General features: G+C 40.8%; 1 protein-coding gene across 1 annotated transcript in view; it reads left to right on the top strand.

Moving 5' to 3' along the window:
* Positions 1-16,613, top strand: part of MRPS5 (mitochondrial ribosomal protein S5) — a 59,656-nt gene that overhangs the window by 35,432 nt on the left and 7,611 nt on the right. Inside the window, exons 6-8 of the mRNA XM_061989096.1 lie at positions 10,508-10,598; positions 14,549-14,595; positions 15,551-15,608. Of these exons, the coding sequence (XP_061845080.1) occupies positions 10,508-10,598; positions 14,549-14,595; positions 15,551-15,608 (196 nt within the window). The remainder of the gene's footprint in view (positions 1-10,507; positions 10,599-14,548; positions 14,596-15,550; positions 15,609-16,613) is intronic.

The raw sequence follows: 16,613 nt of genomic DNA, 5'->3' as shown, positions 1-16,613 counted from the left end.
TAATAAAAAAGCATTTAGAAGGAGGCTGGGGCTCTACTGGCAATGTGAGATTGCCACAGATGTGAACTTAGAAAGAAGAGTGGGTTTTGTTGTGTGGGTTTTGTCTTTTTTTTTCAGAAGAATAGCAGCAGCAGCAAAGACTTGTATATTCAAACCAACAGCGAGACCAACATAATTGAGTCCTCTAATTTTCTGATAACGAGTTTTGAAATAAATGGATAATTATTAGCATTCTTATTTTAAATAGATGGCATACATGTTGCTATTTCTGTACCTCTTTTCCATTATCTTTATGTTCACAACAGTACAGGAGACTAAAATAATGCTTGCTGGGAAATTCTACTTTGCAGCAAGAAAATCAAAGCCATTTTTAAGGGACTGTCTTATGAACAAAGATACAAAAGCCGCTTTCTGTTGTGTTTATGCTGCTTAAAAGGCTATGCTCCCTTGCTAAAAGAGAGATGTTGCTTATTAAAATGTTTTCTTATAATGTGGAAACAGAAAAGCTAACTTAATTTTTCCCTGGTTGTGGAACAGAATACAGATAAGGACAGATTTTCATGTAAACTAGAGATTAAGTTGTCATAGAGGAAAGAGCTACCTTGGGTGAATGTCTCAAGGGACAGCAGCAGGGACAGCATATGGGTTTTGTTTCTGGCTTTCCTGTAGACTACTGCATTAGTTGAAGAAGGTGACTTGGGCTACTTGTCTTTCTTTCCCTGCCAATCTAAAGGCATGTTTTCTGTTCTCTTCATATATTGTAGAAACACAGAAGTGTTTCAGCTGGAAGAGACCTTTAAGATCAAGCCCAGCCTTTGTCCCAGCCCTGTCAACCACTAGATCATTTCCCTAAGTGCAACGTCCACTCATCTCTTAAACACCTGTAGGGATGGTGACTCCAGCACTTCCCTGGGCAGCCCCACAGCCTGACAGCCCTTTCAGTAAAGAAATTCCTCCTCATATCCAGCCTGAACTGGCCCCCACACCCCGTGCAACTTGAGGCCATTTCTTCTTGTTCTATTGCTTGTTATTAAGGAGAACAGACCAACTCCCACCTCACTACAACTTCCTTTCAGGTACATTTACTGTTCTTTATGATCATAATAGTGGTAATTAAAATCTACAGCTGATGTTTACATATGCCACTCTTATTTTAACTGGAAAGCTTCATATTTCATGTACTATCCATCCTCAGATGACTTTTTTCCCCTTGTTTTTCTCAAAAATCAATGTAGTAACATTGTAGAAAAAGTAACCTACACAATATCCTGGGGTATGATAGTATTTAGGGGTTGATAGTATTTAGGGGTTGGACTGGATGATCTCTAAAGGTCCCTTCCAACCCCTACCATTCTCTGATTCTATGATTTGTCTTGTTGTGCCATCAAAGGCATTTAGGAAGTGAGACCTAGTAATCAGTGAGGCCTGAGAGCACATGACATGAAGTTAGTGACCCTTGGAATCTTTCACAAAGAGAAACTTTCTAAGGGAGAAGATGAAATTATCAGTATTAATGCCCTTTGCAAAAGGCAGATCTTGGCTTTTAGTCCAACAATGATGTTTCTTGCTACCAGTTGTGAAAACTCTACTTTTTGATCAGTTACTGTTCCACACTTTTAGTTTTCTTACTGATTTCAAATAAATTCTTTGCAAGTAAAATTCCCTTTTGTGCAAGCATGGCCCCATTGTAACTGGGTCAGTACAGCCTTTCCAGTGCTGGAATAGTTCCTGTTTTCGTCCAGATGGTTAGGATATGGTACTGTCATTTTTAAACAACAAAAAAAACCACCCACATTTGTTTGTGTTTTGAGTATTAAATTACAGAAAGGTCCAGACATGCTAAAGAAGTTCAGGTCAGACAATGCACTCCATTTGTACAAAGAAATGGTGCAAAAGGCAGCAACATACAGAAACTGATGTTATTCTTAAAGCAAAAGCTGCTCTCTGCAGATATAAGTACTCTGGTACTTTGGCTTACATACAGAGCTTCATATGTCATAAGTTTGGTACTGGAATGTTGTTATTATCTTTTTTGGTCCTTAAAATGCAGAATCTTTGTATGTTACTTTAGTTAAGGGTTGTCTCTCATCCTTCCTTATGTTGCAGGTAAAACTGTATGTGGACCCTTTTCTTTTGGGTGTTTGTTCAGGGTTGGTTTGTTTGTTTTTACTTTTTAAGAGTGTGGGAAGGGAGAGGAGAGGATAAAAGGGACCTTTTATCACTTGTGTAGTAAAAATAGCTATCAGGTTCCTCCTTAGATAGAATCAATCAAAGTAAATTGCATTGAGTGGATAATTCAGTGGATATTCTGAAAAGCATACAGATGGTATTTTCCCAGGAATCGATTTAGTGATGAACTCTACAGGAAGCCTTTGAGAAGAAATATTTCTGTCATCTAACCAAGACAGTGTGCAGTAAATGAAGCCAGATTCTACGGTCTCACCTAAGTGTTCTGTCTTATTTTCCATATTACCTTCAGTAGTGTTCTGGAGAAACAAGACTGAAGAGAGCAATCAGAATGAAGCAGTTTTCTGATGAGGATCTACACAACTTGCATCTGATGTGGGTTGCTACCCATGTGCAAAGTAGCGTTAGGTGTGCTTGTCACAGTCCATTTGGATCACTCAAATTTACAGGACAACATACTCTGTAAATGAAACTTTACTTCATCATCTTCCCCTATGTACTGACTGTTCTAACATATGAATTCACTAATTCACTTAATTCTTGAGGTTTCTTGCTCAGAAGTTCTCTCATTCAGAACTTGGAACTTGGAACTCACACATCTATGAGCAGAATAGTTGCCAAACCAACAGTAAGGCTGCTCATCCTTCCTCTGTCATGGTGCGAGTATCCCCCGTGTCGCACTGGGAAGCAGCCCCCTTCAAAGTCTTTTGGGATAAGCTGACATATGTATACCATCCACTTTGGCAATTTGATCTGTACTGTTGCCATGAGTTAAGAAGTTCTGCAGAAACTGCCAGTTGATCAGTGTGCAAGGACAATGGCTGCAGGGGTTAATGTCTGCATTTAGTCCTTTAGACCTTTAGCCCTTCCTTGCCTATGTGTTGCTCTCACTTTGACCTAACAGAGCTGCTCCCAGCACAACTCAGGCCTCAATGTGAGCTCTTACATTAGCCAAAATCTGAGCAGGAACAGAGTGAACAGTCACTGTTCCTAGCTGGAAAAGGTTAGAAGTTTCAACGTTTATGTTCTTACAGTTGGCAAATATCAGTGGGGCTATAGAGAAGATTGGTTGCATGGGTGGCATGTGGAAAGCATGATGATGATACAAAGGACCTTGTCTTAATATTTCCAATGTATTGTCACAAAAGTGCATGCAAATGTAGGGAATATGAACACAGCAGACAGTTATAACTGTATCACTCCATAGTCATTTGCTCTGCATCTGCTACACAGAAATAAATTGTCTAGGTGCAGTGGGGAGGTGTTAATACAATATAAAACCATAGTTTCAACTTTCCACAAAGCAGCAAAAAGCCCATGAGAACGTGTTTGTTGTAAGACCACAGGGATTAATCTTGGTAGATCTGCGACTTGTGACAGAAGGAAATTCCTTCATGTGCAGTCTGAAACCTTCATTGCTTTTTATAAGTCATTGGAAATGGTTTTCCAGCTATTGTTTTTGCAGAGGGTGCAATAACAAAGACTTGTGAATAGGAAATGCTGCATGAAATTACAGTGTCTGGGATCCATTGTTTGACATCCTTGACTGAAAAATTATATGGTATACGGGATACTCTCTTGAGTATTAATTTCCTTCAAATGAGATGTTGACTCAAAAGTACTTTTGGGGTGTTGGAGCTCTAAATTGTGCTTTTAGAATTACAGGGAAGTTTTCTTTTCCCTGGATGATACTGACAATGTCTTTAGACTGACAATGAAGATTTCAGGACAGTTTTTAATAAAGGTAGCACCTGAAGCAACCTGTCACAGGAAAGGAGAGGTCAAAGCTGGGCGCTAGAATTGATTCCTGATCGTCTTGGAGTTCTCAAGAGTTTTGGCCTGCCTTTAAAGTAGAGTTTTAGGGATGCTGGTTCTGTTGATTTAATAATTGATTCTTTTTATCTCTTTTACCTCTCAGCCTGTGTGGATGAAGTAATTGGCATTTGGAACATTCAGAAGCTTTTAAGTGACTTATAATTAGGCGTGATTACGGATCATCCTTTGAAAAGGAAACAAAGCCATTTCAGCTGTAGCAAGGCTTTGAGCACGCATTGTGGGGTTAATCCAAAGGATCTGCACTCAGATGTGAGCCATGTTTAGACACACACTGTGTCAGTAGGGCATTTGAGCTTTGTATATCTTTCCTAGTGAGTTATAAAAGAGCGAGTTTCATACGTGACAGGGGAGAACTATCAGCACTAAACATCGTTTAGTCAGTAGTTTCTCTGCAGATTGGGCTCATTACTGCTTTGGATGAGAACTGCACTTGGGGTTGATCTCACAGCTGTGATGAAAATATACTCCAGTTGCTGGCACTTAAGACTCTCCACACACACACATGCACAGAGTAAACAGGAGTCCCTAGCTCAAGACCACTAATGGACTTTCATCCTGGTCAACCATAGGGGGACAGGATGAGTTTATTGAGGCTGTTTGTGATTGTCCGAGTGTTATTCATTTCTGTTTGCATTGATCTACAGGGGCTGTGGAATATGCATGTGTGTGCTATATAGGTGTGTTTACGTCTGTTCCCACTGGGATTGCATTCCCATCTTTCTATAAGGGTACTTGGATGGAGAGAGCATGTCCTCCTGTAAGGACGCATGGTTAAGAACTTCTTCAGTGTCAAAATGGGATAATAAGGGAGAAACCATAAAAGAGAACATATAAGAGATGTAAACCTGACAGGAAAACTGTAAGACAGGCAGTAATGAGAACCAAACCTAGCCAGCAACACCAATTGTTAATGGGGAAAAGGGAAAAACTGTAGGCAAAAACATACAGAGTCACAAACCTGACAGACAGACATAAAGGAGCAAAGGGAAGAAATAAACCTATCGGTCACACTCACTGATGGGCAGTCACAGAATCTAAAGGGGTGGAAGGGACCTTAAAAGATCATCCAGTCCAACTCCCTACCAGAGCAGGAACACATAGAATAGGTCACACAGGAACTCGTCCAGGTGGGTTTGGAATGTCCACAGAGAAGGAGACTCCACAACCCATCTGGGCAGTCTGTGCCAGTGCTGTCACCCTCATAGTGTCATGGTTTAACCCTAGTTCTTGTTATTGTCCAAGAACTTCAGACTCAAAATGGAAGCATTTATTACCCCACATGCTGGCAGGGCTACTTTGGTACACTGTTAGGCATCTCTGATATGTAAAAACACCTTTTCTTGGGTCTAAACTCTATTTATGGAAATAGGGAACACAAATTTGCCTCGTGTCAGCTACTGGAACAAGTGAAGGTCCTTGTGTCAGTGAGGAGCTGTAGCTCTCTGGATCTAGAGAGTCCTACAGAATTTGAGGATGGAATACCAGCCACATGAGGGGACCAGTGGGAGTGAAATTGGTGCCAGCAACTGCAATCAGAGTGTGAGTGTGGGCATCCTTGACTTGTGTCAGCAGACAGAGTGGAGTCTCAGTGCAAGCTACTGGAGCAGGTGAGGGTCTTTGCCATTGGCCACTGGTACAGGAATGGTGTGTGTCTTGAAAATCATCTGGGAGAAACCAGATGCTGGTGTCTGGAGCAGGCCTGCAGTATCCACGGTATGGAGGCTGCAGGGAGGGGAGAGTCTGTATCTTCTCCAAACCTGATGGTTTGTTTGGTTTGGTTTGGATTGGATTTTTTTGAGGAGGATCTAATTTACTAACAAACTTCAAGCTGGACTAGCCAGCAAGTAGGGAACCTGAGGTCTGGACATGAGGTCATGCAACCAAGAGGTTTGCATATGGGGACCTGCAAATGTGGGAGTGGGAGTGCTGCAGGTTTGCTAGGGAGGACCAAGCTGGACCATCTGGTAAGTAGAAGATCCATGAAGCAGATAAGAGGCCTGGGCAGTGGTATCAGATGGACAGAGGTGCCATGATGGTACTCAGGGGGTCTGCAAATGTGCATACACTCATGACCTAGAGAATGGGGAACGAGGGAGGTGCCTGCACCAGTGAACTGAAGAGGAAGAAAGGGACATGTTTTTTGCAAGTCTTACATGTAGGTGGTGTTCAAGGCAGTGCCTTGACTGTGTCAGACATCTGGTGGACATCTCAGTGTTCTGCATGTTTGTCTCTGGGATATGTAGTCAGCTTTGCCAAACCTGCAGCCACGTCCCTCAGCCTGGCTGGCCTGGGCTGCAGTGGTTAGGAAGGATGAAGTCCCAGATTGGGAGCTGCAATAGGTGATGCTCAGTCCTGGCATCCCTTAACAGCCACCAAGATGATCAGGGGACTGGAACATCTTTCATACAAGGAAAGGCTGCGGGACCTGGGGCTGTTTAGTTTGGAGAAGAGGAGACTGAGGGGAGATCTTATTAACATTTACAAATATCTAAAGGGTGGGTGTCAGGAGGTTGGGACATCCCTTTTTTCTATAGTAGCAAGCAACAGGACAAGGGGTAATGGGATGAAGCTGGAACACAAAAAGTTCCATTTAAACATAAGAAGAAACTATTTTACTGTTGAGGTGAGGGAGCCCTGGCACAGGCTGCCCAGAGGGGTTATGGAGTCTCCTTCTTTGGAGGTCTTCAAGACCCGCCTGGACATGTTCCTATGCGACCTGATCTCGGTGGGACCTGCTTTGGCAAGGGGATTGGACTAGGTGATCTCTAAAGGTCCCTTCCAACCCCTACCATTCTATGGTGTAACAGCTTGCTGCTTGTTGTACCTGAGAGCATGGAGCTATAGCAGCCTCACCTCTGTTGGGCTACCGAATTGAACCTTCCCTGACACGTTAAACATCAGAATGGACTGATGAATTCACTAGCTAGATCTTCTTTGAGAAGGTCACATCTTGGTAATCATAGCAGAAGACAGACTAATTTTCCTTCTTTTGAAACACTGCCCTTGTCACTGCCTACCATTTGCAGACTTTTAGGGAGGCCACATGACAGCCTTGTCACTTGTCAGCGATACTAGTTCTGCCCTCCAGTTAGCTTGTGCAATTTTGGATTCTTAGGTACAGTAGGCTTAAGTTACAAATAGGAGACATTCTGTCACTCTGCTACAAATCTACTCTGCCCTTGCTGCCCTTCACAGAGAAGAGAAAACTGATATGGCAGTGATCTAGCTGACGTGGACTTGATTTTTGTTTACAACTTTAGTACTGAATTCTTTCAGGTGACTGGCTTCCCAAGGCTTTTAACTATGTCTCTGAGCCTCGCTAGGCTCACTTCCATGGAAGTGCTTTTCTTTCACTATTGCATCTTGCTCTCATTTTATCTTTCCTTACCTTGTACCTGAGAGAAGTATTGGGACCAGAAGTCCTTACACTATGAGGGAATGAGCTTTTGCAGACACTCTGCTCTGTGAAGAAGAACAGCAGAAGAACAGCAGTGCCAAGAGAGTGGCCTAGAGATGGCAGGTTCAAAAAAATCACAACTAGAATATGATTTCTAGAAAGGAGGATTTCCAAGAGCAGTCAACTGGGCATGTTGTTCATTCTGCTTTAGCAAGAACAAAACCTCTCAGGAAGTATTGGGTTTTTACCTTTTTCTAGTAGAGTGCAACAGTTGATAAGCACTTGAAATCATCATAAATAACCTTTAGCAGCCTGTCTCTGACTGTAGCCTATTTCCACACTTTCAGTTCTGCCCTTGAAGCTGTTATTTGATGTTTCTTCTCTTAATACGTGTTTGAGGCAGTTTCATTTGAGGGATGCAGTTCTTCCCTCAGCTCTCGAAAGCAAGCTGAATTGGCATTATGACCCCTGGGCAATGGACACGGGGAGACAGTCAATTTGAGATACCCTGTGATTTTAGAAATTGGCTTTAAACCTGGCTTGAGTGGCAATCTGGTAAACAGGGGTGATTGTGTCTCAGTTTCAGTCACTTCTCTGAGGTCACGCTGTTTTAAAAGTGATTGTTCATTGTGTGTTAATTAATTCCAGAGCACTGTAATCATAAGCTTTCAGCTGCATGCAGAGCCTTCTCCAGAACACTGCTTGCTTTGATGTAAGGAGGCACAGGGCTGTAGTAGGGAGAATCTAAGGACAACGTTGTTCCAGCAGTCGTGGCCACCTCTGTGTATGTTACCAAGCTTGAAAGGCCTTCACAGCGTTTCAGGAGAGATGGGATAGCAGCGATTGTGATGGGTGACTGAACACATTTTCCTTTAGTGCTGCTCAGAAACAGCTGACAAGTGCAGTTTCAGGAAGGCTTCTGGAAGCAGCTCATTGCATGTTTCTTTATTGCCACCTTCTGGAAAGGGAGAAGAAAAATTCTTGAGTAGATTTCTGCAAATAGCACATCCTTTATTCTTGACAATATGCATGCCAACTTTTTTTCTGGTGTGGATATATATTCAGATTGGCAAAGAAAGACCAAGAATATTTGCAGAGAAAAAAAAAAGTGTTCTTTTGATACTCTTGGGGAGATCATACTACTTCCCTCTCTTTTCTGTCATCATTATTTGCATTTGCTTTAAATAGCCTATTTCCACAGGCACTTTCATCGTAGAGGGCTTGGCTTTTTTAGCTTGTAAGCAATAAGATTGCAAAAAAAAAAGTAGCTTGGTTCAAGCAATTAGCACAACTGATATTTCTGTGAAAAACTCTCGAGGATGTATGTCCACCTTAGTTTCAGTGAAGTGGAGTTTTTCAGAAGCACTGATTTCTAATCTACCTAGTGATGTCAGGGGAGCTGTTTTTATTGATTGTTTTTTATTGGTTATGGAGTTGTCTTTTGCTGAATTTCAGTAAGAATGTTTAAGCCATGACCAAGTATTTTATAATGATCCACTTTTAGGTATATAGTGCTACAACTAGACTACCTTACTGTAGAATTCCATCTAGGGAGAAGGGAGGAGTACTGTGTAATTCATGTATTAACAATGCATGTTCAATTTAACTGGTACTGTAATTTATGGGAATCATTGAGGCTTCAGGAAGTAGAGTCTGATGCATTTGAGAGGAAGGGGAGAAGTTAGCCATGAAGTAAATTGTGTCTTTTGACTGATAACTATGAGACACTGATATTAACACAGTCAAGCAATATCTAGTAAGTTATTTTATATGTATATATTTTAATATACTATGTATTACAGTGTAATTTTCTATTTTCTATATAATTTGTATAAACTATATATAACATTAATGTTTATGTTTAAATAAACATATATTTTAGTATATAAACAAACCCAAGGGACCTAGAACAGAAGCTAGATGGACAAAGGATCTCAGATGATAAATTAGACCATTTAATGTGGGAGACTATCAAGCAGTGACTTGCTTACAGTGACACAGGGGAGTCTGTAGCACAGGCAGATTTCCAGAATGTTAACCATAAGGCCACCTGTCTCCCCAGTTGTTATTCAGTCTCCTCACTCCAGACTAAATAGCTTTCTCTCATCTCTGCTTGAATTTCTTGCAGAGTTTCTCTAAACACTTCTAGTTCCAGGAATTAAATACCATTTTCTTCTTCTCCTTTCCTAAATGAAGTCTTTTTAGCAGCTGTTATCTCAGTAAAGAGACTGCCTTCTACAGTCCACAGGTTGATTTCAATCCTAAGTTTTAACCCATGTAGAGCAACCACGTGCCTTGAAGAATTCCTGAGAATGCTTCTAATTTATGTTAAAATGTGAGGAGGGCAGTGAGATATTTATGTCACTTCCAGGTTTTTGCCGTGTTTTTTCATGATGAATGAAATCACACATGAAGGTAGTGACAGGAGAGCGCCATCTCCTGTGCAGCTAAACACAACGGAGGGGATATTGTAATGAAGTTGTCTTCAGGTAACTTTTTCTGTGTCCAAGTATAGATTTTTATCAGGCTTTATGTATTGAACACCTTGAAGCCAATGTCCCAATGCTTGTGATACCCATTGACAAGGACAGTATATATTGTGAAGTAAACTGCTAAACTGAAAGGCTGAGGGAGCTGGGGCTCTTCAGCTTGGAGGAGACTGAGGGGTGACCTCGTTAATGTTTACAAATACATAAAGGGCAGGTGTCAGGAGGATGGAGCCAGACTGTTCTCAGTGATGGCCAATGACAGGACAAGGTGCAATGGGTACCAGCTGGAACACAAGAGGTTCCAAAGAAACACAAGGAAAAATCTTCCTTGTTCAAGTGAGGGAGCACTGGCACAGGCTGCCCAGATGGGTTATGGAGTCTCCTTCTCTGGGGACATTCCAACCCACCTGGATAAGCTACTGTGTGACCTACTCTAGGTGTTCCTGCTCTGGCAGGGGGTTTGGACTTGGATGATTTTTCAAGGTCCCTTCCAACCCTTAAGATCCTGTGATTCTATGACTCTTTTTAAATAATTCAAACTTAAAACCTATTGGATTATGCCCTAACAAGATTCTTTGTGTTTTGTTTTTTTCTTCAGGTGAAAAATGTATTTTGTATGAAGGCAAAGGAAGGCAGAAAAAAATCAATACGTGCCTTAGTGGCTGTTGGAAATGGTAAAGGAGCTGCAGGTATGTGTTTTTCCTGCATGTGAAAGCCAAATTAATCACTGCTTGTAGTTGTACTTTGGAAGGTATGGTGATCTTAAAGGGACTTTTTATACTTAGAGAGAATTCACCCTGTTTTCCATTGGGCAATATTGAAATGCCTGTACAAATTTTGAGTTTCATCTATAAAAGTAAGCTTTGTAATGAAATTGTGTATGGATTTATTTAAGACACTTTGTTGTCTATTAAAGTTAAGAAAAGCAGCCAATATGTGATATGGTTTGGAGCATGTATTATCTAGTGTTAAAAACATTTTTTATATAACTCTAGAATGATAGAACTAACCACAGGTAGATCCTACCAGAAGAGATCATCTATGCTTTCCTGTACACACTGTTTCTTTTCACTGTTTGTGTTTTTAAAGAAATTAAAGCCTGAAAGTATTCACCCCTGCATATCTGCCTTTAGTACCCAGCTGCAGAGAGTAGTTTATTCTTAGGTCAAGGAAAAGAATGAGGCACCTGCAAAAGGTGCCTGGAATTGCAAGTGAGAAAACTCAACTGAGTTGTGTTGTTCACAGAGGCTGACTGAAATTAATCTGAGTCTCTGTGGTTACTTGAGCAGAGTCATAAGGGAGTAGGAGTCGGTGGATGTGGATTTGTCTTTCTGCTGTTGAAAATCACTTTCATGTTGTTGGGGTTCCTAAGGTTTCATATTCATTTGCACTAATGGCAGTGACCACTTTGCAGCAAAGGGCAGAGTTTTGCTGCAGCAAAGGTTGGACATTTTCTTATAGCTAGTGTTAGTATTTCTAGGTACATTTAGTATAAATCTGACTGATTAGTTCTTTTCTCCCCCACTATCAGGATAGTTCCTTGGAAGTATTACTACTTTTGGTTAAAAAGGGCTTGTTTACTGGTAGTCTCAGCCAGCATCTTGGTTCAGAAATTCTTAATGAATCTGTCAAATCAGAGGACCTTAAATTTCCATCTGGTTCAGCCTTCTTTTTTTATTTACAATAATTATAACAATAAATCCACTGCATAGACATCCTTTACATACTGTATCTACACTTTCCAGGAAAAATAAAGTACTTGGGGTGCTTTGACTCCAGTCTCATAGTAACTTCAGTGATGTGTGGTGTGACCCATTTGTAGGCTTTCTCCAACTCTTTATAATGGTCTCCTCAGCAAGCAATTAGAAGTCTAACCATAGAAATGCTGTCTATGGCATAAAGTAAAAGGGACAAATCAGAAGAAACCTAAGATTAGGAGGACTTTTATAATACAAGCTGTGAAAAGAGACCTTTTTGCTTTTCTTTCTCAGGAAGACCTGCAGAAGTACTCATCAGAGGCATCCAGTTTAGTTGTGACTTCTTAGTAATGGATCTCTTAAGCACAGTTGCATATACAGGGTAGTGATGACTGAGCTACCTTTACACGTGTCCCTTTTATGTTTATTATGGAAATAAATGTTTATCTTTCACTCAGTTTTCAAATACCAGGAGGTAAAGACTTTTTTTTTTCTCTCCAGGATAAGTTTAATTTAAGAAGAAGCTTGAGTGTGCTCAGTTTTTCTCCATAAAGAGAGACTTTTAATGTATTCTTATATGGATACAAACTGATGTACATTAAAATTCTTGTTAGACCTCAAATGGACATGGAGATAAGACAGCTATGTGCAATTAAAAGAAAAATCAACTGGAGAAAAGGAAAATTAATAGCTGGGTAAATAATCCAAATAATATAAGCCAAATGACAGAGAATTCCTGCCTCTATCAGGAGGCAGAAAAGTGGCATGCATTGGTGACAGAGTACAGGAAATTCCATTTGTACTGCTCTATGACTCTAGTAATGAAAATTCTGCTTTCAGTATATATGCATCCACTTTTTAGATGTAAATAGTCTCTTTATTGTAAGCTGGATAGGTGTCTCTGATGATGGGATGTAAATGGGAGCTTTAATAAGACAACTGTAGTTCCAGTCAACTGCAGTCTTGCAGAACTTCATTTACGTGAAAGATTCAAGTCCAGGTCTCTTCCTCAAGCTGAATTTTATTTGCCATTTGGAGGGGAGGAGAATTTATATAGAGAGGAAGGTGTGGTTCTCCCTCAGGAAAATGTTAATCTGGAAAACTTCCTTGTACCTTGAAAAGCTTTTTCATGAAACATAGCACTTTATAGAATCATCAAATCATTATGGTTGGAAAAGCTCTTCAAGATCACTCAGCATGTGCCAAATAATTGACTTGAAGTGACCTCATTTTTTTGCATTTTGTAATCCATTGTGAGACTTCACAGCATAAATACACTGCTGCTGTGCTCTGTGTGTGTATGTTTAAAAGAATAGCACAGATTCCTTGTATTTTCTTGTAGAGGAGTTAGAAAGTGAGAGAGACCTCTGGGTGCATGGTGGGTGTGCAGGGAAAGCAATCTCAGGAGGCAGCTGATAGCAGATACTACCCTTGACTGCTTCTTCCACAGCCTCCAAAGCTTGTGGTCATATCCTCTTTGCTTGTAGCACCACCACAGTCAGGATGGTATTTCTCTCTTAATACTCTTCCAGCCCATTTCTCCTGTAATGTCTGCACGAAATTAGTGAGTCAGTGTTGGCCAATGCGTCCCATCTCACTGAGTTTTGGATTTGGTTTTGGATAGAGGTAACCCACAGCCCAGGCTGCCACAGTGGAATCGTCACAGGACCAAAAAAGTTACACCTGCTGATTTGAAGTTAAATGATTTTAATTTAGTCCACCTCAACATTGTTGGAATAGAATTTGTAGAAATGGTTCTCACATGCTCTTACTCATTCTATACAGTTAGTTAATGCCCTGCTCTGAGCTGAATGTGCTCTTGTGGCCAAGAAGGCCAATGGCATCCTGGGATGCATCAAGAAGAGTGTAGCCAGCAGGTCAAGGGAGGTTCTTTTCCTCTACTCTGCCCTGGTGAGGCCTCATCTGGAGTCCTGTGTCCAGTTCTGGGCTCCTCAGCTCAAGAGGGACAGGGAACTGCTGGAGAGAGTCCAGTGCAGGGCCACCAAGATGATCAGGGGACTGGAGCATCTTTCATATGAGGAAAGGCTGCGGGAACTGGGGCTGTTTAGTCTGGACGAGACTGAGGGGAGATCTTATTAACATTTACAGATATCTAAAGGGTGGGTGTCAGGAGGTTGGGACATCCCTTTTTTCTATAGTAGCTAGCAACAGGACAAGGGGTAATGGGATGAAGCTGGAACACAAAGCGTTCCACTTAAATATAAGAAAAACTATTTCACTGTGAGAGTGACGGAGCAGTGGGGGGTTGGACTAGATAATCTCTAAAGGTCCCTTCCAAACCCTACCATTCTATGATTCTGTGAATATGAGGCTGCTGTGACATACCTTCTTCTTCACTACCACTACCATTTAGTTGAACTCTAAATAGGAGTAGGCCTGAGGGTTCATTAAGAATTAGGTAGCAGCTTGTAATCTTGCAGTCTCCTTCCTACATTTTACAGTCATGAATCTTTTGCCAATGCACTGTTCTGTTAAACCTGGTTTTCATATTGTCTGTTTTGCTAACAGAGACCCAGTCTTCTCCTTTGCTTCGTGCTCTTGGAGCTCCTCTGTACAGACATAGTTGATAGATCTGCATCAGCTTCTTTGTTTTTTTCTTGATTCCCTTCTTTAATTTTAAGCAGACGATTTATACTTTTGGTTTTATTGAAGCAGTCACTACTTTTCTGTTGTTTGGAACAAATTTTGACAAATAAACAAAAGAAATAAGCTTGATTGTTAGGTATCCGTAACTCCTAAACTGTTACTTTCTGTGGTTTCTGTATTTTTCTCTGTACAGTTTTCTGGGTACAACCTGTGCAATGGAGTGGAAATAACATACTAAATGTGGTTATAACGTTCTCTGGTTTTTGCCTTTTGGCTTCTGAAAGTCCTACCTCAACTGTTTCTGATTAATAAAATGTCTCTTTTCTGTCTGGCAGGTTTTGCCATGGGCAAAGCAAGTGACAGGATGAATGCTTTACGGAAAGTATGTTGGCTGAAATATTTATTGCTTGATAAGCACAAATAATTCATACCCACACTTTATATTCAGTATCTTTTGTATTCTATACAGAGACATAGGCCCATGTACATGATTTGTCCATCTGATACAAATAACTATTGAATCATTTTGGTTGGAAAAGACTTTTAAGATCAAGTCCAACCACTAACCTCACACTTAGATCATCCCTAAACCATGTCCCTCAGCACCTCATCTAAATGGCTTTTAAGTATGTCCACAGCTGGTGACTTCACCACCTCGCCTGGGACAGTGCTTGATAACACTTTTGATTAAGAAATTTTTCCTAATTTCCACTCTAAACCTCCCCTGGTGCAACTTGAGGCCATTTCCTCTTGTCCTATCACTTATTACTTAGGAGAACCCCCACCTCACTACAGCCTCCTGTCAGGTAGTTGTAAAGAGTGATCATGTCTCCCCTCAGCCTCCTCTTCTCCAGGCTGAACACCTGCAGCTCCCTCAGCTGCTCCTCATCAGATTTGTGCTCCAGACTCTTCCTTGGCTTTTTTAACCCTTCTTTGGACATGCATAACGACTTTGCCCTGCAATGAGATTGCAAGGACTTTGCCCTGTGTTCACGTGCTCTTTAGTTTCTTTCTGTTCCCTTTTGTTGTCTACATTCATTTAGTTTGTGTTGTAGTGCACAGCTAAGCTGTCAGAGGAGCAATGCTAAAATACACCAAGTTTGAGAAAGTTGTTGCCCTATTGAGAAATATTTTCAAATGCTAAATCTCTTAGGACAAAGGAGTTCTTTAAAGATGACTTTTTAATTTCCATAAAGTAAATGGTTTAGATGTGGCAAACCTCTGTTCCTAAGTTTTCTTGCTTTCTTGTTTTCTCTCTAGTAAACTGAACAGTGGTAAATTGCAACTACTTAGCAGAAAAAGTCAAGAAAAAAATGTTTTCTACTTTTGTTCCCTAGGCAAAGAATAAAGCAATACACTGCTTACAGTTCATAGAGCGATATCAGAACCACACAAGTAAGTATCACCTTTTTTTTAGACTCTTTAACTTTCAATAACTGCTAAATAGACCGACAATAACTGATTGCAACTAGTTACAAAGCATTAAAAGATGTTAACTAAAACCTTTCTGATCTGATGCATTGCATCATCCTTCTTCATGCATTACTTTGCTTCTTCAGCATGCTGTATGAAATCTTAGTCCCAGAGTGTTTTAGCTGGACAGTGGTAATGTCAAACTTCATACTCTGTCAATCCTTGTGTAGAATAAATCACCATTACCTGGAATGAAGATGTGGTTTACTCTCTACTTTTCCTCGGGTTTGTATCAACAGTTGTAGGAAAGTCCATGAAGAAAAGTTAAGATTGCATAATACAAGGTGATGGTGGTGGTAAAATACTGATTTATCTCCCTTCTCATCTCCTGCCTTTGCCATGAAAGATGGGGACAGACTTTTTAGTAGACACTGTAGTGATAGGACAAGAGGTAATGATTTTAAACTAAAAGAAGATAGAATTAGACTAGATATAAGGAAGATTTTTTTTTGATGGTGAGGACAGTGAAACACCAGCACAGGTTGGCCAGAAGCCTGGTAGATGCCCCATCCCTGGAAATATTCATGGTCAGGTTGGATGGGACTCTAAACAACCTCATCTAGTTGAAGATGTCCCTGCTTATTGTAGGGGGCTTGGACTAGATGACTTTTAAAGGTCCTTTCCAACCCAAACCATTCTATGTGTTTAAAATTTGTATACTTAATGCATTATGTTTCAGGCTTTTTAAAAATGGAGGCAGGGGAAGAGTGTAGTAGCGAGACTAGATCTCTGCTGGCACGATTTGAGTTAGGAAGTCAGATACTGTCTGGGCATCTCTTCTCTACAGTGAACTTCTCTGCACTTTTCCCCATTGTATGTCAGAGATGATTCCCTGGTGACTCAATCACAGAATCTTAAGGGTTGGAAAGGACCTCGAAAGATCATCCAATCCAACCCCCCTGCCAACAGGACCACCTAGAGTAGGTC

Source organism: Colius striatus, chromosome 2 (assembly GCF_028858725.1).
Source record: "Colius striatus isolate bColStr4 chromosome 2, bColStr4.1.hap1, whole genome shotgun sequence".
NCBI classification, from domain to species: domain Eukaryota; kingdom Metazoa; phylum Chordata; class Aves; order Coliiformes; family Coliidae; genus Colius; species Colius striatus.
The sequence above is the reverse complement of the archived record's forward strand: the minus strand, read 5'-3'. Positions and strand labels throughout refer to the sequence as shown.